Source organism: Amblyraja radiata, chromosome 6 (assembly GCF_010909765.2).
Source record: "Amblyraja radiata isolate CabotCenter1 chromosome 6, sAmbRad1.1.pri, whole genome shotgun sequence".
Taxonomy (NCBI): Eukaryota; Metazoa; Chordata; class Chondrichthyes; order Rajiformes; family Rajidae; genus Amblyraja; species Amblyraja radiata.
In genome coordinates, this window is record NC_045961.1 from 55746930 (window position 1) to 55769854 (window position 22925).

General features: G+C 43.6%; 1 protein-coding gene across 6 annotated transcripts in view; it reads left to right on the plus strand.

Moving 5' to 3' along the window:
* Positions 1-22925, plus strand: part of LOC116974451 (neurobeachin-like) — a 395937-nt gene that overhangs the window by 63882 nt on the left and 309130 nt on the right. For 5 of the 6 annotated variants that reach the window (XM_033022898.1, XM_033022900.1, XM_033022902.1 and 2 more), the window contains 3 exons: positions 10087-10525; positions 21452-21603; positions 22269-22398. In XM_033022898.1, the coding sequence (XP_032878789.1) occupies positions 10087-10525; positions 21452-21603; positions 22269-22398 (721 nt within the window). The remainder of the gene's footprint in view (positions 1-10086; positions 10526-21451; positions 21604-22268; positions 22399-22925) is intronic. The other variant, XM_033022901.1, reaches the window with a different exon arrangement.

The following is a 22925-nucleotide window of genomic DNA, read 5'->3' on the forward strand; positions in this document are numbered from 1 at the left end:
ATCATGCACTTTGTCAGAAGGCCTACGGTAGAATATTCCATCGTGGGCTGAAGGGCCTGTTCTTATGCAAAATGCTCATAGGCAACTGGAGAAATATGTTTTAATCTTGATGAACACCTTTGCATATGGCTCCCTTAGAGGGTGTATAAAATATAGAAGTATAACATAATATAGAATGTTGCATCCCCATAATAGTAAAAGTCTTCCTATTGCTTGTGTTTGTGCCGACGATGTGTCAATATGCTTTTCTTATATTCTTCCAAACGCTAGGCCACAGCCTTCCCATTTTCACATATCCTACTCACATTTTTCCCGTTGTGGCGATAAACATCTTCCTGTCGCATTCCCACCTATATTTCCGGTTATTAATTTTAAAAACAGCCCCAAAAACTCACCCATTACGGAAAAAAAAACCTGAGTGACGGGACACTCCGGGAGGGAGGGGCACTCCAGCGCTCGCGGTGAACGAGGAGTGGCGGCAGCCGCCCGCGCCCAACACCCAGTGGGGAGGGTGGTGCCGCGGGCCCTGGCTGGAGCCGAACCTAGTGCTGGAGCTGGCGTGAGGGCCGAGCCCAGGGCTTGGGATGGGGCCATGACCGGGGCCGAGAAAGAAGCCGCCGCTGGAACCAATGACGAGCCTGGGTCCGAGGTCAGGGACGAGCCCGGAGATGAAGTCGGGGCCCTGACTGGAGCCCAGTCAGCTGAGCTGACGGTTGGAGTCTACAGCCAGAGCTGGATCGAGTACGAGAACCAGGCCGAGTTCCAGGCCCTGGCGCTGCTCTACGACCTGGGTATGTCCTGGGGCAGGGAATGGGAGTGAGGGGAGGAGGAAGAGGGAAATAAGGAGGAGGGAGATGGGGTGGAGAGGGAAAAGATCCCGGGGAGGTGACGAGGGAGAGGGGGGGATTGAGGGAGAGGAGAGGGTAGGGAGGGTAGTCGCCACATCTACACTCCCTCTCTCGCTCTACCCTCTCTACCCCCCTATCTATCCTCACTCCCCTCCCTATCTGCTCCCCTCCCTATCTGCTCCCCTCCCTATCTGCCCCCCTCCCTATCTTCCCCCTCCCCATCCCCATCTTCCCCCTCCCCATCTTCCCCCTCCCCATCTGCCCCCTCCCCATCTGCCCCCTCCCCATCTGCCCCCTCCCTATCTGCCCCCCTCCCTCTCTGCCCCCCTCCCTCTCTGCCCCCCTCCCTCTCTGCCCCCCTCCCTCTCTGCCCCCTCCCTCTCTGCCCCCTCCCTCTCTGCCCCCATCCCTCTCTGCCCCCCTCCCTCTCTGCCCCCCTCCCTCTCTGCCCCCTCCCTCTCTGCCCCCTCCCTCTCTGCCCCCCTCCCTCTCTGCCCCCCTCCCTCTCTGCCCCCCTCCCTCTCTGCCCCCCTCCCTCTCTGCCCCCCTCCCTCTCTGCCCCCCTCCCTCTCTGCCCCCTCCCTCTCTGCCCCCTCCCTCTCTGCCCCCCTCCCTCTCTGTCCCCCTCCCTCTATGCCCCCTCCCTCTCTGCCCCCCTCCCTCTCTGCCCCCTCCCTCTCTGCCCCCCTCCCTCTCTGCCCCCCTCCCACTCCGCCCCGCTCTCTCTCTGCCCCCTCCCTCTCTACCCCCTCCCCCTCCCTCTACCCTCCCTTTCTACTCCCCTCCCCCTCCCTCTCTGCCCCCCTTCCCTCTCTACCCCCCTCCCTCTCTGCCCCCCTTCCCTCTCTACCCCCCTCCCTCTCTGCCCCCCTTCCCTCTCTACCCCCTCCCTCTCTACCCCCCTCCCTATCTACCACCCCTCCCTCTCTACCAGCCCTCCCTCTCTATCAGCCCTCCCTCTACCCCCCTTCCCTCTCTACCCCCTTCCTCTCTACCCCCCCCTCCCTCTAGGGATTGGAGGGAGAAGAGGAGGAGGAGGGAGTGCTGGGGGATGAGGAGAAATGAGTCGCGCCTGCGCAGTTGGGGGGGTATGCATGAGTGGTGCAATATTGCGTTGGGAGAACGGGTTGCCTAGGGGGAACGGGTAAGTGGTGGAATCTTATATACTAGACCAACGGGTCTGCACTTGGTCTAGTATATAATAGAATTATATATGACCAATATAAAGTACAGCGTTTCTCCCATGTGCTGATTTTTCTATGTTGGAAAAGGCTGGATGCATCGGGGTGTGGCTGAGCTAAATGAGCAGGCACTGGTCAACCCTAAAAACATAGAAACATAGAAAAATAGGTGCAGGAGTAGGCCATTTGGCCAATCGAGCCAGCACCGCCATTCAATATGATCATGGCTGATCATCTAAAATCAGTATCCCGTTCCTACCTTTTCCCCATATCCCTTGATTCCTTTAGCCCTAAGAGCTAACTCTCTCTTGAAAACATCCAGTGAATTGGCGTTCACTGCCTTCTGTGGCAGAGAATCACACAGATTCACAACTGTTTTTCCTCATCTCAGTCTTAAATGGTCTACCCCTTATTCTTAAACTGTGACCCCTGGTTCTGCATTCCCCCAACATCGGGAACATTTTCCTGCATCTAGCCTGCCCAATCCTTTAAGAATTTTATATATTTACTAGACCAGGTGCAGACCCGTTGGGTCTGTTTCCCCAACGGCGTTTGCAGGGGTGGGGGGGTTGCGGCATCACACTCACACTAACCACAAACACACAGGTGGGGGGAGGGGGGGAGAGGGAGACGGGGTGGGGAGAGGGGAGTGTGAGAAGAGGGGAGGGAGGGGAGAGGAGGAGGAGGAAATGGGAGAGATTTGGGAGGGAAAGGAGAGCGGGGTAGGGGGTGAGAGAGGGGGATGGGGAGAGGTGTGTGGGGGGGGGAGGGGAGGGAGGGGGAGAGGGGTGGGGGGAGAGAGGGGAAAGAGTGGGGAGGGAGAGTGGAGGGGGAGGGGGGAGAGAAGTGGAAGAGGGGAGGGAGGGGTAGGGGGAGTGATGGAAGAGGGACAGAGGGGTAGGGGGAAGGGGTGGGGGGGAGAGTGAGGGGTGGCGGAGGGAGAGGGGTGGGTTAAGGGGGAGTGGTGGAAGAGGGACAGAGGGGTAGGGGGAAGGGGGCGGGGGAAGAGAGGGAAGGGGGTGGGGTAGAGAGGGAAGGGGGTGGGGGAGAGAGGGGTGGGGTGGGAGGAGGAGGGGGAGAAGGGTGAGGAGAGGGAGATGGAGAGGGGGAGGAGAGGAGAGAGATGTGTGGGGGTAGGGGAGAGAGGAGGAAGAGTGTGGAGGGAGGGGGAAGAGGGGATGGGAAAGGGGGTGGGGAGAGAGGGAAGGGGGTGGGGAGAGAAGGAAGGGGTGGGAGAGAGAAGGAAGGGGGGTGGGGGAAGAAAGGGAAGGGGGTGGGAGGAGGGGGAGAGGGGTGGGGGAGGAGAGAGGGATAGGGAGGGGGAGAGAGGTGTGGGGGAGGGGCAGAGGGAGGGGAGGAGGGAAATGGGGTAGAGGGGTGGGGAGATGGAAGGTGAGTGGGAGAGAGAGGAATGGGAGGGGGAGGAGAGGGAGAGGGGTGGAGAGGGAGTGGGGGGGGAAGAGGGATGCAGAGGGGAGAGAGGTGGGGGGAGGGAGGGGAGGAGGGAGATGGGGCCGGGGAGGGAGGGGGAAGAGTGTGGAGGAAGGGGGAGAGGGGTGGGGGGAGAGAGGGGAAAGAATGGGGAGGGGGGGAGGAGTGGGGAGGGAGGGGGAGAGGGGTAGGGGGAGTGGTGGAAGAGGGTCAGAGGGGTAGGGGAAGGGGTGGAGGGAGGGGGGTAGGGGGAGTGGTGGAAGAGGGTCAGAGGGGTAGGGGGCAGGGGTGGGGGAGGGGGGGAGAGGAGTGGGGAGGGAGGGGGAAAGGGGTAGGGGGAGTGGTGGAAGAGGGACAGAAGGGTAGGGGGAAGGGGGTGGGGGGAGAGAGGGAAGGGGGGTGGGGGAGAGAGGGATGGGTGGGAGAGGGAGAGGGGTGAGGAGAGGGAAACATAGAAATTAGGTGCAGGAGTAGGCCATTCGTCCTTTCGAGCCTGCACCACCATTCAATATGATCATGGCTGATCATCCAACTCAGTATCCTGTACCTGCCTTCTCTCCATACCCCCTGATCCCTTTCGCCACAAGGGCCACATCTAACTCCCTCTTAAATATAGCCAATGAACTGGCCTCAACTACCTTCTGTGACAGAGAATTCCAGAGATTCACCACTCTCTGTGTGAAAAATGTTTTTCTCATGTCGGTCCTAAAAGATTTCCCCCTTATCCTTAAATTGTGACCCCTTGTTCTGGACTTCCCCAACATCGGGAACGATCTGCCTGCATCTAGCCTGTCCAACCCCTTAAGAATTTTGTAAGTTTCTATAAGATCCCCCCTCAATCCTTTAAATTCTAGCGAGTACAAGCCGAGTCTATCCAGTCTTTCTTCATATGAAAGTCCTGACATCCCAGGAATCAGTCTGGTGAACCTTCTCTATACTCTGTCTATGGCAAGAATATCTTTGGCAAGGGAGATGGAGAGGGGGGGAGGAGAGAGGGGTGGGGGAGGGGAAGAGAGCGGGGAGGGGGAGAGAGGTGTGGGGGAGGGGGGATGGACAGGAGGGGAGGGGGAGATAGGTGTGGGGGAGGGAGGGGAGGAGGGAGATGGGGTAGGGGAGAGAGGGGGAAGAGTGGGGAGGGAGAAGGGGGGTGGGGGAGAGAGGGATGGGGGTGGGAGGAGGAGGGGAGGAGAGGGAGGTGGAGAGGGGGAGGAGAGAGGGACGGGGAGGGGGAGAGAGGGATGGGGAGGGGGAGAGAGGTGTGGGGGAGGGAGGGAGATGGGGTAGGGGAGGGAGGGGGAAGAGTGTGGAGGGAGGGAGAGAGGGGAAATAGTGGTGAGGGAGAGTGGAAGGGGGAGGGGTAGGGACAGTCCATCTGTTCCCCATTCCCTATCACCCCCAATCCTCTTTCTCTATTCGCACACACGTGATGACGCGCTTCGACACAGGCTGCGGGGGTGGGGGGGAGGAAGAGCTGGGGCTGCTGCAAAGGCATATGTAAATGGATCCATTCCGATTGGACATCTGTGAGCATTGGGCATTGTGACATCACACGATTGAACGTTCACCAACATGTTATGGGTGAGAGCTGTTTTATTTTGAAATTTTGGGGGGGGGGAAGAGAAGGATTTTTTTACACACAATAAACACAACAAAATTTAATCAGGAGTGGATACTTGGAATAAAAAGTGAAATCTCTACCGAAAATGGAAAAAATCTCGGCGTTTCTGCGTGTGATGATGGCGTAGCAACGAATCAAAGGCTGGCAACCACAAGTCAGGCAGAAACACACACACACACACACACACACACACACTTTTATATTATAGATAGATATAAGATCCCTCTCATCCTAAATTCCAGTGAATACAAGCCCAGTCGACTCTTTCATCATATGTCAGTCCCGCCATCCCGGGAATTAATCTGGTGAACCTATGCTGCACTTCCTCAATAGCAATAAAGTCCTTCCTCAAATTAGGAGACCAAAATACTCCAGGTGCGGGCTTACCAGAGCCTTGTGCAACTGCAGTAGGACCTCCTTGCTCCTAAACTCAAATCCTCTCGCAATGAAGGCCAACATGCCATTAGCTTTCTTCACTGCAAGTCGTGTAAGCAGAAGCCCCACCTCTCTACCTCCACCTACCTCCCCTTTCTGAAAAGGATTTTCTTCTACCACAAAGCCATAGATCATCACTATCAGTTCAGTTTCAGATTAATTTATTGTCATGTGTACCCGAGGTACAGTGAAAAGCTTTTTGTTGCATACGATCCAGTCAGCAGAAAGTTAATACATGATTACAATCGAGCCATTTAATGTGTATAGATACATGATCATGGAACAACATGGAATTGTCTATTTTTCAAGAGAGAGCTAGATAGGGCTCTTAAAGATAGCGGAGTCAGGGGATATGGGGAGAAGGCAGGAACGGGGTACTGATTGGGGATGATCAGCCATGATCACATTGAATGGCGGTGCTGGCACTTCATGCCGAACTTCCTAAGCCTTCTAAGGAAGTAGAAGTGTTGGTGTGCTTTCTTGGTCGTTGCTTCAATATGGGTGGTACAGGAGAAGTTGTTGGTGATATTGACATAGGAATTTGAAGCTTTCAACCATCTAATTGATAACATTTGCAAAATATCTCATTAAGTAACTGTATATCAGGCATTAGAAATAGCCAAGATGGCTGTGAGAAATGCCTCCATCTGTGATCTTTCTGTGATCAACACACTCACAATCAAACCTCAGAGGAACATAGAACAGTGCAATACAGGAACAACAGGCCCTTTGGCCCACAATGTCTGTACCGAACATGATGCTAAGTTAAACTAATCTCCTCTGCCTGCACATGATCTATATTCCTCCAGTCCCTGTATGTCCATGTTTTTATCTAAAATCCTCTGAATGCCACTATGGTATCTGCTTCCACCACCACTCCTGGCAGTGTATTCCAGGCACCCTCTGTGTGTAAATGTCACAGCTCATCTCCTTAAAAGTCTGCCCCTCTCACCTTAAAGCTATGCCCTCTGGACATTTGCACCCTGCAGGAAAGATTCTGACTGTCTACCCTATCTCTGCTTCTCCTAATTTTCTGTAATTTTATCAGATCTGCCTGCAGCCTCTGTTGCTCAAGAAAAACAATCCAAGCCTGTCCAACCTCTGTTGCTCAAGAAAAAACAATCCAAGCCTGTCCAGCCTCTGTTGCTCAAGAAAAAACAATCCAAGTCTGTCCAACCGCTCCAATACCCCCTAATCTAGACATGATTCTTGTAAATTTCTGCACCCTCTCCAAAGCCTTCCTGTAATGGGGTGACCAGAGCTACACACAATACTCCAAATGCGGCCTGACCAAGGAATCAACATTTTGTCCCATTTACATGGAGAAAGACAAGAAGTTAATTATTTATAAAATGAAACAATGGTGATATTTCAGATGATCTTCATATTGGCATCTTCCAGTGTTCTTCATTTAATATTTCTCACTGGGTAAAGTCTCAGTAAAATTTAGAAGAAAACTGCATTTTTAAGAATAAAAAACCCCAGAGAATCAGTAGTTTTCTCTCTGCTTATTAATGACATCTGAAAAAATGTGAATATACTTTTTCTCGCAAATACTGGTTAGTATAAAACTGAAAAAACAAATGTTGAAAAATGTATGTCTCCTATTCATCAGAATAGATTTTTGCAGTAAATTATTCACACTTTTGTTTGATCTCATCAGATTTTTAATTGCCTCCACTTTAAAAAAGTGGTTCAAAGCTGCATTTAAATCCAAAAGTTTAAAAGACAGATGGAGTGAAATTAATTTTGTTAAAAACCTTCTACATTTCTCAATTTTGTATTTAAATTTAAATAATTTGGGAAAAGAAAATTCATGAATTTATCCAATACCATTATTTTAGTTTATTAAAATAAGCAATAATTTCCCTGGTAAACTTTAAAGTACAAGAATCTACAAAGTACCAATGCCAATGATTTGGATCACAGAATTTTTTTCTCTTCTCTTTGAATATTTGTATACTATTTGTATCATCATTTGGTCAGAACAATGAATATTTCTATAGATTTGCTTACACATAAAGTATCCATTATCTATAGAAATATCCATTTGAATCATGTAATCTGGTGCACTAAGGGCTTTGAAGAATAATGTGCAAAATGCTGCAGACCAAAATTATCACCGACTGGTATCTTGATAAATTTTGATTCCATCTTTGTGTTTTAATTGCTTTATGTGTATGTTGTCGATTCAGTGGAGCCTCCGGAGGGATAAATACAATAGAATAGTACCTAAGCAAGAATCATTTGTATGGGAAGTAAGGAGAAAAATTGGAAGTGGTCTGAAAAAAGAGTGACATCTACACGTTTAAATGAAGTATTAAATTTGATTTACAAGTAGCATTGATGTTTTTTTCAATACAGATTTTTTTTTTTCAATGATGATATATTGTAATGATTTTTTTATCTTGTTCTCAAGGTGGTAAGAATCATCTTTTGAAATATGAGAGAATATAATTTGTGACCCAAAGTTTCTTAAATAGGATAAATATTTTCTTACGTTAATTTGTAAATTACCTGCTTGAAAAAGTATAAAGATGTATTTGCAGCTGTAGTGAAACATATTCAGAACATAGAAGTGTCTTTGTAGCTGAACTGATAGAGGCACAAAATTGTACATGGGCTCAAAACTAAAATGTTTTCCACTTTTTCAATGGAATAATTAGCAATAACAAATGCTGACAAAAATCATGCTGATGAAAGTTTTAAATAGCAATATGAAAATTTGTTTAATGAACAGGTGAATTAAAATTTATAATTTAACTTTTATAAAAACACCATTTAAAAGTGACTTGGATCTTTTAACCCCATTCGTATTCATCCATAATCGATTATGCATTTTCAGTAAAATAGAACACAGTATTTAGTTTCCCTATTGTGAAGCATTACTCAGAATTTAAGATGATATTTCAACAGAAATTGAGAATTATCAGGACTAAATTTAGTCTTGACATTAATGGGGTTATTTTTACAAATAATCATGAATAATGTGTTTTAAAAGCAGTATATATATTCTTGTGTTTAATACGTTAAAATGTCAGTATTAAACATTTTTAAATTATATTGTGAGGAGTGTAGACAGGTCCTGAAATATAGAGTATACGTTATTCATATCTCAAATTGTTGCATGTCCAGAATGTCCAAAAGAGTACATGTAAACATTGTCTTTTTTAATTTTTAGCTTAAGAAACATACATTGTTTTGTATTAAATCCACTTGAAAACATTCTTAATCTGAATAGGTGCTGAATTGAAATTTTTGAATTTGTGTAGATTAAATATTCATGGAAAATATCTTTTAAATATTTCCATATTCCAAACTCACAATGTTTTTCTGTTTATAACTACTTGCATTTTTTGCATGCACATTTTCCTAAATGAAGGCTGGTGATTTTTGGACTGTATATTTTAATTTAATGGTAGGTGAATGTGTTCACTTTACAGGGTTATATCTTAAATTGAAATAAACAAAAATGTATTTCAAAAATTGATCTCTTTATATTTTTCTAAATATTGTAAAAGTATTTTTATAAATAACTAAACTAATTTTGGCATTGATTTGTACCACACAAAATGGGACCTCTGAATATTGGGAGAAAAATATCTTCTCTCATGAAAATATAGCGTATAAAATTATACTTTATTAAATGTTTGACATTTTCTGGCGAGAATGTAATGAATCATGGCCAACCGTCATATCTGATAAGGATGTCTGCATATTATGGAACCCATGTATCACACAAAAAATAATCTGCCTGTTTTCATTGATATTTATACACACATCCATATCCTCAATGCAAAAATAATTTTATTTTATAAATAGTTACTCTGAATTTACTTTTAATTGAATCTGTGAGTGCAAACATTTATGTTATGATGCAAATAAATCTTTTTTTAGCACATGTACAAAGCAAGTTGATTTTCTTGTGTGAAATGCAACATTATATTATCGACATGCTATGTTTTTAAAAATAACATCCAGTCATACCAAAAGTTACTTTGCTGAAATATATTTGTGGTTTATATATTAGTGGTAAAAGATGCTACAAACTGCTAAGGAATTTCAGCCTAATTATTTGCAATCCTATCTTATGTTAGCATTTGACAGTTTATAATGCAGTAATATCTACCATTTCCATTAAAGGAGGATACTTTTTACATGACCTATATGCACGCAATCACAAATTTAAGCAAATGTACTAATTTCACATCTGTTATTCAAGAACTATATTGTATAGTAATACAACAAAGGAGTTCTATCCAAGGGTCATTTATTTGTTAAGGTTTGCATACCTTTAGTACTGAAACGTCTTCACACATTTTGATCAGCAACGTAATGTTAAAAGTAATTTTGGAATAATACATTTGTTGGCATCACATTTTATATGGGTTATTAGACGTTGGTTAATGTCAGCATATCAAAGATTGGTATTTTGAGTATATTTACTTTTTTCATTGAAAAACGTATTTAATAATTAAAAGTATTCTCCTTCAAATTAAGATCATAGGTATGACTGCTGTTTTATTTGTCTCCAGAATCTGTTGATGATTATTTATTTTGTTTCCAATTGCAGAGAACCCTGTTACCTTCCCTGAGAACAGCAAAGAAAAAGAAATCCTCACACCAATTGAAGATGTGCAGGTTGAAAGCTGTATTCCACATACTGACTCGGGCATTGGAGAGGAGCAATTAGCTGGTCTCATGAATGGTTCTGATTTGGAACTAGTTGCTAGGTCAGATGCAGTGAGTGAACTTCTATCATCCTTGTCCTCTGAAGTAAAGAAATCGGAAGAATGTTTGTCCGAAGCTCAAATTGAAGTGCTGAAGCCCCCCTCGTCAATATCAAGCGTCAGCCAAGGGAAAGGCATGAACGTGAAGGAGATTCTGAAAAGCCTGGTTGCAGCACCCATGGAAGCTGCAGAATCTGGACCTGAACCTGTATCGTATCCTGACCCCACTGTGAAAAGAGAAGCACAACCTATTCTTCCCATGCAGTTCCATTCCTTTGACAGGTGAAGAGCCTCAATGTTGTTTTAATTTATTCACCCACCAGAGTATTTATGAATGTGAGTGATGAGATGATATTGGTGAGAGGAGGAGAGATCTCCGGGGGTTTCAGAGGCAGATTGAACAGCAGCATCACATAGCCCAGCCTGTCATCTTCACAGCTCAAAGACCTAATGGGAGGTGGCAGCCTGAAATGAGTTGCCACTGCAAAGTGTATTATTTTTGAAATGCTTTCACACAAATCACTGAGCTCCACATACAACTTTGTTTCATGGTTTAATGTCATCACGAGGCACAAATTGGTGTGTCTAATTGTTTGCCACCTGCCAATGAAATGAACTGCCAGAAAGCCAGAAGGATCTGTTTGTCTGTCAGGCATTCAGGCTATTGAGAGTGACAACATCAAAAATTTTGCTTCAGAATCTGAAGCTTTGATCGGCCTTTGAGAGACCCCACTCTCCGGCTCCTGGTCAAGTGAATTTTTCAATTAGTTTTAAATATATTAGGTTCCTGCTGCCTCATCTGTCTTTAGGAAGATGTAATGATGTTAAGAACAGACTAAACAGATTTCGATTCAATGAAAATCCAAATTCCCATGATGGTATTTTTAATAATTTTTAAAAAATCTTTACAAAACACATTTTATTGCAGACCTTTGTACCTATCAGCCATGCTTTAATTTGGTTCTTTTTTTTATTTGTTGGAAACCCAGATTTTGAGGTTATCGCTACTTTTAAATAAACAAACACAATTTGTTAAAAATATTTTATTACACAAATTACTAAACTAACATTACTGCTATTATTAATGCATTGTAACAAAGCCAAATAGCACAATAGAAATAACTGCAGACACCAAAATAGATCTGTAATTGTTGGAAGCAAATCTCGTACATAATTTCAAATTGGTGTAACAATTGCTATATGTTTAAGCTAAACAGAATCAAAGACTATGAGCTTTTACGTGTATACCTGTAACTGCTATCTTTCCTATGGTTGGCTGTTTAAGCAGACCTGGGTGTGCTTGTACATCAGTCACTGAAAGTAAGCATGCAGGTACAGCAGGCAGTGATGAAAGCTAATGGCATGTTGGTCTTCATTGCGAGAGGATTTGAGTTTAGGATCAAGGAGATCCTACTGCAGTTGTACAGGGCCCTGGTGAGACCACACCTGGAGTATTGTGTTCAATTTTGGTCTCCTAATTTGTGGAAAGACATAATTGCTATTGAGGGAGTGCAGCGTAGGTTCACCAGTTTAATTCCTGAGATGACGGGACTGACATATGATGAAAGAATGGGTAGACTGGGCTTGTATTCACTGGAATTTAGAAGGATGAGAGGGGATCTTATAGAAACATATAAAATTCTTAAAGGATTGAACAGGCTAGATGCAGGAAAAATGTTCCCGATGTTGGAGGAGTCCAGAACCAGGGGTCACAGTTTAAGAATAAGGGGTAGGCACTTAGGACTGAGATGAGGAAACATTTTTTCACCAAAGAGTTGTGAATCTGCCTTCTCTGTCACTGTGGAGGCCAATTCACTGGCTGTTTTCAAGAGAGAGTAAAGGGCCTGTACCACTTGGGCGTCATTTGCTCGTCATTTACGCGACATGCCGGTAGTGACTGACGCGCGACAGTCGCGCGAAAATCGTCAAGAAGTACGACAATCGCGTGCCAAGTGCTCTTGAGGGCCCTGCTTTTTTTTAGAGCTATTGTGATGTTGTTCGTACTTAGTCCGATCTACGTGACAAGGATTTTCCCAATGAAAATCAAGGATACTATGGTGAAAATATTTCAAAACTATGCACACTGTATACCCGGGGTCACGTGGTGCGGCGCTCCAATGACGTGCAAATGGCGTGCCAACGGCGTACGGGCGGCGCATGGTTACTGACGTTGATGCACGGTGACGCATAATAAATTAGCATAGGCAATGTTTGCGTGTCACCGTGCGTAACCATGCGTCACCACGCGCTACACGTACGCCGTAAGAACGTCAGCGTACACCATCAGTACGTCAGCATGCGCAAGGGATACGTCACGCAGGAGGAGCGCGAGGATTTTGAGCACTGCAAAACCCTAGAGTGCCACGCGTTACCGCTCACCACTGCATACGCCACCACGCGCCATGCGCGCATCACGCGGGCATCATGACACGCCAACCAATTTTTAGGATGTCGTGTAAATGACGCCCAAGTGGGACAGGCCCTTTAGATTTAGCTCTTAGGGCTAAAGGAGTCGAGGGTTATGGGGAAAAAACTGGAATGGGGTACTGATTTTAGATGATCAGCCATGATCATAATGAATGTCAGTGCTGGCTCAAAGGGCAGAATGGCCTACTCCTGCACCTATTTTTCAATGTTTAATGTGTAATACATTTCTGGGAATTGCTGCGGTGCTCAAATATTCTTACCACAACTTATTTCAGACAGGAAATTTATAAAGAAGTAGATTTTTTAATTATTGATGATTTGGAACTATGCAAAGCTAAGTACACTGGATACATCTTCTGTAAGAAAAGTATAGTCTCATTTTCTCTTTTGATATTAATCACTTTCACTACCATGCATTATCACCATTCCTTTTACAATTTGAAAGTGGTTGTTAATCTGTAGCAATTTCCAATGAAATTTTAAACTGACTGTCAAGGATGACACGAGAAGGATGTATTTGCTTCCTTTGCAAGTTCCAGTCATATTTGTATGCATTTTCCTGTTTCATGAATATCTCTGGGGGAGCATCAACATTAAATGCTGCAGCCCAAGTGGTGCACAATTGCTCATCAACAGAACTTGTCCACATGAATCAGCCTGCCAATTATGTTTTTGGAAAAGGTGTCTATTTTCCTCATGCTTTTTGGGGCATTTACGTATCTAGAAACATTGTGGTTGATCTTTGTATTGCAAAGCTATTTTAGCCACACTCACACAGTCCAGTATGGTATGGTACATTATTTTTCTCATGTGCCGACGTACAATGAAATTCATTTTTGTATACAGTTCAGCACAAGTATCACTGCACGTAAGCACTCAGATACATTTTAGATAAGCATCTCAGATACAAGTGTATTGCAGTAGTACACTGAGGACGTGTATAGAGTCGGCACTTTGCGCCATTTTCAAGTCCCAGTTGTTGTAAGTGCAAGGTTCTTGAACTGACCATGAAAGGCCATTGTCCTGGCAGCGTTGCAGGGTCAGCATAGCCAAGCGTAGCCATTAGTGTCCTCCGCCATTGCTCCACTGTTGTAGGCCGCATCCGGTCCACGCGCTCGACTTCTTGGAGCAGCACCCTGTCCTGACTGCTGTGGGGCCTACAGCAACCCACTCCACCGTAGATACAGTGCACTGTTCCATCAGACGGTCTGCTTACCGGCCCTCCATTCGACTCCTTCCACGCCACGTGTGCGAGCCAGGCCTTCCATGTGGGTTCCCAGACTGCGGCGCGGGTCCTTGATTCGCAGCGGGCGAGATGGGCCCTCTGGCCTGGTTCCGTATGCAAAGTTATTTTGTACTAATCAAGTGATTTTCTACCAGACAAAAAGGTGCCAGTACACATAATCATTAACAATTATGCTATATTTATCAACAGTTTTTCCATCAATATCCCCCCGATATAAAAGTAGAAAATCAACATATGCTAAAAATTAAATAATTCATTCGGGCGGCACAGTGTCGTGGCTTCAGAGTTGCTGCCTCACAGAGATTCGGGTTGATCCTGACCGTGGGTGCTGTCTATACAAAGGTTGTAGGTTTGTAGGTAAATTGGATTCTGGAAATTGTCCCTTGTATGTAGGATAGATGTGTGAGTCTGATCGGCGTGGACTAGGTGGGTCTAAGGGCCTGTTTCCACGCTGTATTGACAATTAAAATAAAACACCAAAAATAAGAAAATCTAGTTTTTAACGAGAGGCGCTGGTATGCTGTTCTGTGTGTTCTGTTATAAAAAAAACAGATACAGATTCATTGTTTCAAATATTAGTGCTCATTGGTAATTTAAGAATAGGATTAAGCCATTGGACACCTTTAGCTTTGTCCACTCTTCATTTAGATCAGGGCTGGTGTAACGCAATGGCTTTTTGTTGCTTTGTCCCAAAGCTCATGATTCTTGTGGTGTATAAAATTAGCTTAGTCTTGAATATATTAAAAGACTATCAATCGCCAACAAGAATTCAAACAAATGTAATGTGCAAGTACATTAATAAATCAGAATAGGAGAAGGCCACTTGGACCCTCGAATCTGCCCCACTATTCAATATGATCATGCTGACTTGCCCCAGACTCCAACTCCCTATCTGTGCCAAATCTCCATCCTCAATCCCGAATCTTTAAAAAAAAAATCCGTCTCCACTTTCAATACTTCTAACAAGCTAGCCTCTATAAATCTCCAGGCAGAGAATTTTTGAGCTTCATCACCCTTCCACAAGAAGAGATTTCTACATACCTCAGTTATAAATGGCCTGTCCCCTTATCTTGATGAGACAAGGAACTGCAGATGCTGGTTAACAAAGAAAGACACAAAGCGCTGAACTAACTTAGTGGGTCAGGCAGCATCTTTAGGGAAAATGGATAGAGGAACCATGTCAGGTTAGGGGAAGGGTCTGAAAAAGGGTCCCGACCCAAAATGTCACCCATCCTTTTTCTCCAGAGATGCTGCCTGATCCACTGAGTTACTCCAGCACTTTGTGTCTATCTTGAACATCTACCCTGTCATGCCACCTTAGGATGATATCTGTTTCAATAAGATCACCTCTCGTTATTCTAAACTCCAAATAATACACATCCAATCTTTTAGCTTCTCTTGACAGACAGGGCAATCTTCTCAGCCCAGAAATTGCGGTGAATCTCTTTTGGACTGCCTCCGATGTCATGATATTCTTTCTTAGATAAGGGGCCCAGGTGTGGCCTCATCAGCACATTTCTCTCTACCAGCTTTCTCCCCTCTACTCCATTAGTCTGAAGGAGGGTCCTGACCCAAAATGTAATCTCCCCGTTTCCCTCCTCAGAAGCTGCCTGACTCGCTGAGTACCTCCAATGTGTTTTTTTAAACCCGTATTGCCACTCATATTCCTTTTATTTTCCTCCCTTCTTGCACCACTGAGTCACATTTGCAGCTTTCCAATCCACTGACACTATCCTGGAAATCGGCAAGTTTAAAAAAAAAACCCATCAGCCAATGGATTCACAGCCAAATCCTTTAAATCTTTGCGTGCATATCATTGGGTCCTGGAGAATTGTCTGCCTTTGGTCCTTTGAGTTTTTCTAATATTTTGTTCTTCCTGATTGTGATTTTTACATGTTTTATGCTATTTGAAATTTGCCCATAGAACAGAATAGTACAGCACAGGAACAGGTCCTTCAGCCCACAATGTGTTCCGATCATGATGCCAAGATCAACTCTTATCTGCCTACACATAATTCATATCCCTCCATTCCCTGCATATCCATTTGCCAATCCAAAAGTCTCTTAAATGCCACTATGGTATCCGACTCCACCACCACCCCAGGCAGTGTGCTCCAAACACTCACCATCCTCTGTAAAAAAAAACTTGCCCACATCTCCTTTAAACATTTCCCCTCTCACCTTAAAGCTACGCCATCTGTTATCATCAAGACCTAAGCCAAATGCAAAAAAATAACTTAACAATATATGCTATTTGGGCGGCATAGTGGTAGAGCTGCTGACTTTGCACGCCAGAGACCTGGATTCAATACTGGCTACAGGTGCTCTCTGCATGGAGTTTATGCTTTCTCCCTGTGATCGCGCGGATTTTCTCCGGGTTCAGTTTCCTCCCACACTTCAAAGGCAGACAGGTTTGTTTGCAGGTTAGACGCAATATGCTGGAGTAACTCAGCGGAACAGGCAGCATCGCTGGATAGAAGGAATGAGTGACGTTTTGGGTCGAGACAATAGACAATAGGTGCAGGAGTAGGCCATTCGGCCCTTCGAGCCAGCACCGCCATTCAATGTGATTACGGCTGATTATCCCCAATCAGTACTCCGTTCCTGCCTTCTCTCCCATATCCCCTGATTCCGCTATCTTTAAGAAACCTATCCAGCTCTCTTGAAAGTATCCAGAGAACCGGCCTCCACCGCCCTCTGAGGCAGAGAATTCCACAGACTCACAACTCTCTATGTGAAAAAGTGTTTCCACGTCTGTTCTAAATGGCTTACCCCTTATTCTTAAACTGTGGCCCCTGGTTGTGGACTCCCCACCATCGAGACCCTTCTTCAGACTGAGCTTAAGGGAGGCAAGATGGCGCAGCGGTTACAGCACCATAGATCCGGGTTCGATCCTGCATACGGGTGCTGCCTGTACGGAGTTTGTACTTTCTCCCAGTGACCGCGTGGGTTTTCTCCGAAATCTTTGGTTTCTTCCCACACTCCAAAGACGTACAGGTTTGTAGGTTAATTGGCTTGGTATAAATGTAAATTGTCTCTAGTGTGTGTAGGATAGTGTTAATATGCGGGGATCGCTGGTCAGTGCGGTTTTGGTGGGCCGAAGGGCCTGTTTCTAGTTCTAAATTGTCCCTAGTGTGCAGGTTAGTTTTAAAACAGCAAAACATCTAATAGATTTATCAAATCTTATTTAAAAATATGTTGACTGGGCTTAATCATATGATTTTTTCATATGCCTTTTACCATGTCCCTGATGTATTCAGTATTTTCCATCTTACTGATATTAGACTAACAAGTCTTAAAATTACCTGCTCTCTGAATGCTGTTTAAAAAAAAAATGGTTAACCTTGCTTCCTTCCAAATTGTTAGAACTGGGCAAATAAACTGAAGAATGGCTTATGGAGTTTAATGCAGATGTGAGAGTTGTTGTATTTTGGGAAGTCAAACCAGGCAGGACATTCACAGTGAATGCTGGAGCCCTGGGGAGTGTTGTAGAGCACATGTATCTAGGATACATGTACATAGGTTCATGAAAGTGGCATCACAGGTGGTCAAGAAGGCTTTTGAGATATTAGCTTTCATCCGTCAGGGTATTGAGTATAGATATTGGGACATTACTTTACAGTTGTACAAGGTGCTGGTGAGGCTGCATTTGGAGTACTGTGTTCAGTTTTGATCACCTTGCTATAGGAATGATGCCATTTGCTGGAAAAAGTGCAGAGAAGATTTACGAGAATGTTGCCAAGACTCAAAGGCCTGTATAGAGAAAGGTTGGACAGGCTAGGACTTTAATTCTACGAGCACAGGAGTCTGAGGGATGATCTTTCTGGAGATATATAAAATCATCAGAGGAATAGATAGGCTGAATACAAAGAGTCTTTTACCCAGAGTAGGGGAATCAAGAACTGGAGGACATAGGTTTAAGGTGAAACATTTAATAGGAACCTAAAGGCGACTTTTACCTCACAGAGGGTGGTAGGTCTAGGAATGGGTTGCCAGAGGAGGTAGCTAAGGTCGTAACAATAACAACATTTAAAAGTCACTTGGACAGGTGTATGGACAGGAAGGGCTCTGAGGGATATGGGCCAAATGCAACAATTCAAACAGAGGGTGATGAGACTATGGAATGAGTTGCCAGGGTGGTAGTTGAGGCAGTTGAGATACTATAACACCACTTAAAACATATTTTAGAGGGATAAAGGCTAAACACAGGCAGGTGGGACTAGTGTAGATGGGTCATCGTGGCTGGCATAGGCAAATTGGGTCAAAGAGTCTGTTTCCATGCTGTATGACTGACTTTAGCTGTCTGGCATTTAGAATCTGGCAATTAATAGTTAATTAGAGAGAAATTATCTTAAGAAATATTAAAGATCATGTTTATCTTTGATGCCATTTGGAAAGTGGACTGAAAACGTGCCTGATTTTGCTGTACACGTGATGATACAGGTCAGACTGCCTCCCCCACCCACCCATCAATAGAGTTTGAAGCATAGATTGCACACCAAATACAGAGATAAATAATGGCTCATCATATCTGCTTCCAGGATATGGTTCTGTATAATTGATGAAGGACATAAACCAGTCCTAAATATCTCAAATAGTTCAATAGATAGAAGCTGACTTCACAATACTGCTGGTAAGAGCCAGTTTATAGCCAACATTAGAGTATTATAGCTGCAACAGCATTAGAAAAGAAATTCAAAGAAAGGCGCATGCTGCCCAACTAGAAAAAAACGATTAACGCAAAGGATGGCAGTTAGTAAGAAATTCAGCACGTGATCTCTACATATCAATGGTTCAATGATACTTTATTGTCACGTGTACCTAGGTACAGTGAAATGCTTTGCATCCAACCCGGTAAAATCATACAGCAGACCACACCTAGGCAGTACACAAGGGTCAACACATTTCTGGTGCCAACAAAGTTACAAAAGTTCACTGAATAGTCCTATCATATCAGATATCTGCATTTGTTCAACGTCATTAAAGGTGGACCTTTATGGCGGTATTGGGAGTGGCTGCACAAGTATCTATCTTGAACATAAACCCACCTTTAATTTTTTGACAGGTAGTATCTGAAAAGTCTCATCCTAGAGTGTCAGTCGTTTAAATTAGAATGTGCATGTTCTATATCTGCTAAAGTCAGATGATTTTGACCTGTATTTCATTTCATGTTCCCCTCTATTTTATCTACTTAAATAGCATGCAAACTCTTGCCGTTGAGGGAGGAGGGAATTAGTGTTGATAGTGAATTAACAATTAAATCAAGTGGAATCATGCATAATCAGCAAATATTTGGCATAATATTTTTATTTAATGCAGAAATCTATTCCTCATACTTGCGAACCTTATTTCCTTGTGATGGCATTTGTACAAATGGAATATGATGGTCACTCTTTACGTTGAATAAAACTTGATTTGCCACACTTTGTGGCACCAGTTCCTTGCATATGTGTATAACAAAGAACCATTGTTATACAGTAATAAGCTGCTTGATTATTTTTGTAGATTTGCATCCTGTAATGCATGATGCCGCATTTTCGTTTAGAAAGATTTCTCCACTCTTAGAAAAAATCTTACACCAAATCTAAAATGCCCTGTGTGCCAACTAATGCCATTTTGAAATGTGCTTGATTCAACCATTACCTCTTCCTGTGACAGAAAGCAGACTGAAAAGGTCTTAATTGTGCTAAGATGACGTTTTTGAAACAACAACTAATTTCATTTGCCTGAGAGATATGCATGACATTTAATTTTTTTGCAGCTTTCGGTCATGGAAAAATAATCAACACCAATAACTTGAACAACAGAGGATCATTGTTAGAATCTGCTAGGACACAGCTTGCCTGTGTGAAAGAGTGTGACCATCATAGAGCCATAGTCATACAGCATGGACACAATCCCTTCAGCCCAATCATTTAGGCCGACCAAGATACCCCATCTAACCTAATCCCATATGCCAATGTTTGGCCCAAATATTCCCTAGCATCTCGTTTTTGAGCTGGTGGTATTCTCCAACTACGTTATTTATTCTGAGGCTATGTTCTCAGGCACTTGGTTTACTTGATATTGGGATCTTTCTACACTTATTCATGAAGGAGAATATTTATATGTAATGTCTCCACATATTCCTATCTAAATATTTATTCAGTGACTCTGGTTGTGGCATCAACAGCAGACGATTGGTAATTGGCTGATTTATATCAAATTTTCAGATTATACTTGGGGTTATTACTCTGGTACTATGCTGGTACTATGCTTTAAAGACGCATGTTGTGATTATATTTGTGATTTGATCTTAGAAGAATTACTCCATTTGCTTGCAGAAGTGTTAGTTATTGTTGGTGGTCCAGAGAAGCTTTATAGTTTCATTATGTTGTTAATACTACGCATTGCTGTGGAGCAAAATGTAACGATTTAAATCCTTTATGCATAAAAGAGCTACTTACTGGTCTCTGAAATTAGTTTATTCCAAATAAAAATAAATTGATAAAATATTCTGTAGTGACAATTGCCAATGTTTTTAATACATTGATAAGACAAAGCTTTGGCTTCAAATACATGAACAGATCTTGCATCACAACCAAATAAATAATTGTGTCACTGGATTAGCACTGGCTCCTTGATATGCTTTCATCTTCATGATAGTTTTGTTTGTTTGAGAAAGAGGCGAAGAGAGCAGCAAAACAATATAATATTTATGGAATTAATGACATAGGAATTGTTCACGCCCCATATATATATGCATCATGGTGTTTTCGGATGTCGCCAATTGCAGCATATATTTATTCAGTGACTCTGGTTGTGGCATCAACAGCAGACGATTGGTAATTGGCTGATTTATATCAAATTTTCAGATTATACTTGGGGCTATTACTCTGGTACTATGTTGTTATTATTTTCCTCTATACTTACCTATCTCCATTCCCTTTAAGGCATCTGTACTGTTGGTAGATGCAGAGTCAATCAGCACGGAAGCAGGCCCTTTTGCCCAACTCATCCATGCCGACCAGGATGCCCCATCTAAGCTGGTCCCATTTACCCGTGTTTGTCCAATATCTCTATGAACCTTTCCTGGTCAAAATTGGACCTGTCCAAATGACTTTTAAATGCAGTTATAATACGTGCTGCAATTACCTCCTTTGGCAGCTTGTTCCATACACCTACCACCCTCTGTGTGAAAAGCTGCCCCCTCAAGTTCCGATTAAATCTTTCCCCTCTTACCTTAACCTATGTTCTCTAGTACTTGCTTGCTTCTCCTACCATTGCTTTCACCCTATCCCCCTCATGATCATTATACATCTCTATAAGAACACCACTCAGCATCCTGTGCTCCAAGAAATAAAGTCCTAGCTTGCCTAACCTATCCCTATAGCTCTGGCCTTCTTGGCAACATCCTCATAAAACAGTGGATTTCATATATGTTTGATGGGAAATAAGTTTTAATATTTGAATTAATATATTTGCTTATGTTTGTTGAGGGGTGAACTGAAATTTTCACGAAGATGTTAAATCTAAGATTTATTCTGTTTTCCTAGGAGCGTTGTTGTTCCAGTGAAGAAACCTCCGCCAGGAAGTCTGGCCATCAATACAGTTGGTGGCACTGGCTCTGCCAATCTTGTCACTGGGAGTGCAACAAACATAATTTCTCCTGCAGCGGCCACACCAAAAAGTATGATAAATACCACAGGTACTGTACAAAGATCTAGTTATCAGGGATGAGGAACTCATTGAGTAATTGAATTCAGTGTAAAATAGATGTTTCTCAATTTGTTATGAAATATTGTGATTATGCTACAGTGTGGCATTCTTCAACGAACTACGACATATTTGTTTCCTTCATATTTGTGTAAATTAATGTGAACATAGAACATAGAATATGCAATAGTACAACAAGGCCAGACCCTTCGGCTCATAATGTCTGTGCCGAACATGATGCCGAGACCAACTTTTATTTCCCTGCACATAATCCATATCCCTCCATTCCCTGTGTATCCAAATGCCTTCCCAAAGTTTCCTAAATGCCACTATTGTATCTGCCTCAAACAGATGACAGCGCGTTCCAGGCACTCACCACCCTCTATGCAAACAAAAATGTCGCACATATCTCCTGTAAAGTGGTTATTTCAGATATTTTGATTAAATTGTTGTTTCTAATAAAATTTGAAGTGCAGTGTAAAATCTTAGCTCAGTTTCCTCTGATTAAATTGGGGTAAATTATTACATTAAATTATTTTTGTATATGAACTTTGTTATTATAACTAACTTTTTCTGCTCATGCACCTGAATTGCATGGCCTTATGTGGACATACTGCAGTGTAATTGATGCATTATTGTGGAACTCCTTTTGTGCAGGTGCAGCCGAGGCCGCCTCAAGTTCTTCCTCCTCTTCCTCCTCCAGTTTTGTGAATGGTGCCACCAGTAAGAATCTGCCTGCAGTGCAGGCTATTGCTCCAATGCCAGAAGATTCAGCTGAGAGCTTGAGGTTACCTTCCATTTAATTTTTTTCCTATTCGCTTAAACTCATTTCACTCAGTAATGCAACCAAGTGAAAAACAGGTGATGTAAAGAAGGTCTTTGGTTTTCCAAAACTTCAGGAACAGCTTCTTCCCCTCTGTTATAGGCTTCTGAATGGTCCTTCCATATGCTAGGTTACTATGCCAGAATAATATGCCAGATTCACCTCTACCCCATTGCAGACATTGGACTTTTTCTGTGGACCTGGTGCATGACAATGCTGAGAACTACGTTCTGCACTCTGTATCTTCCCCTTTGTTCTATGTACTTTAATTTGGCTTGATTATATTTATGCATGGTAGACAAAGACCAGATACCCCTGTAATATTTACTGAACTACAGTGCCAAAGACGGTACAGTGGTGCAGCTGGTAGAACTGCTGCCTCACTGTGCCAGAGACCTGGGTTTGATCCTGAACTCGGGTGCTGTCTGAAGTTTGCACATTTCCCTGTGAACACGTGGGTTTCCTCCAGATGCCCTGGTTTCCTCCCACAT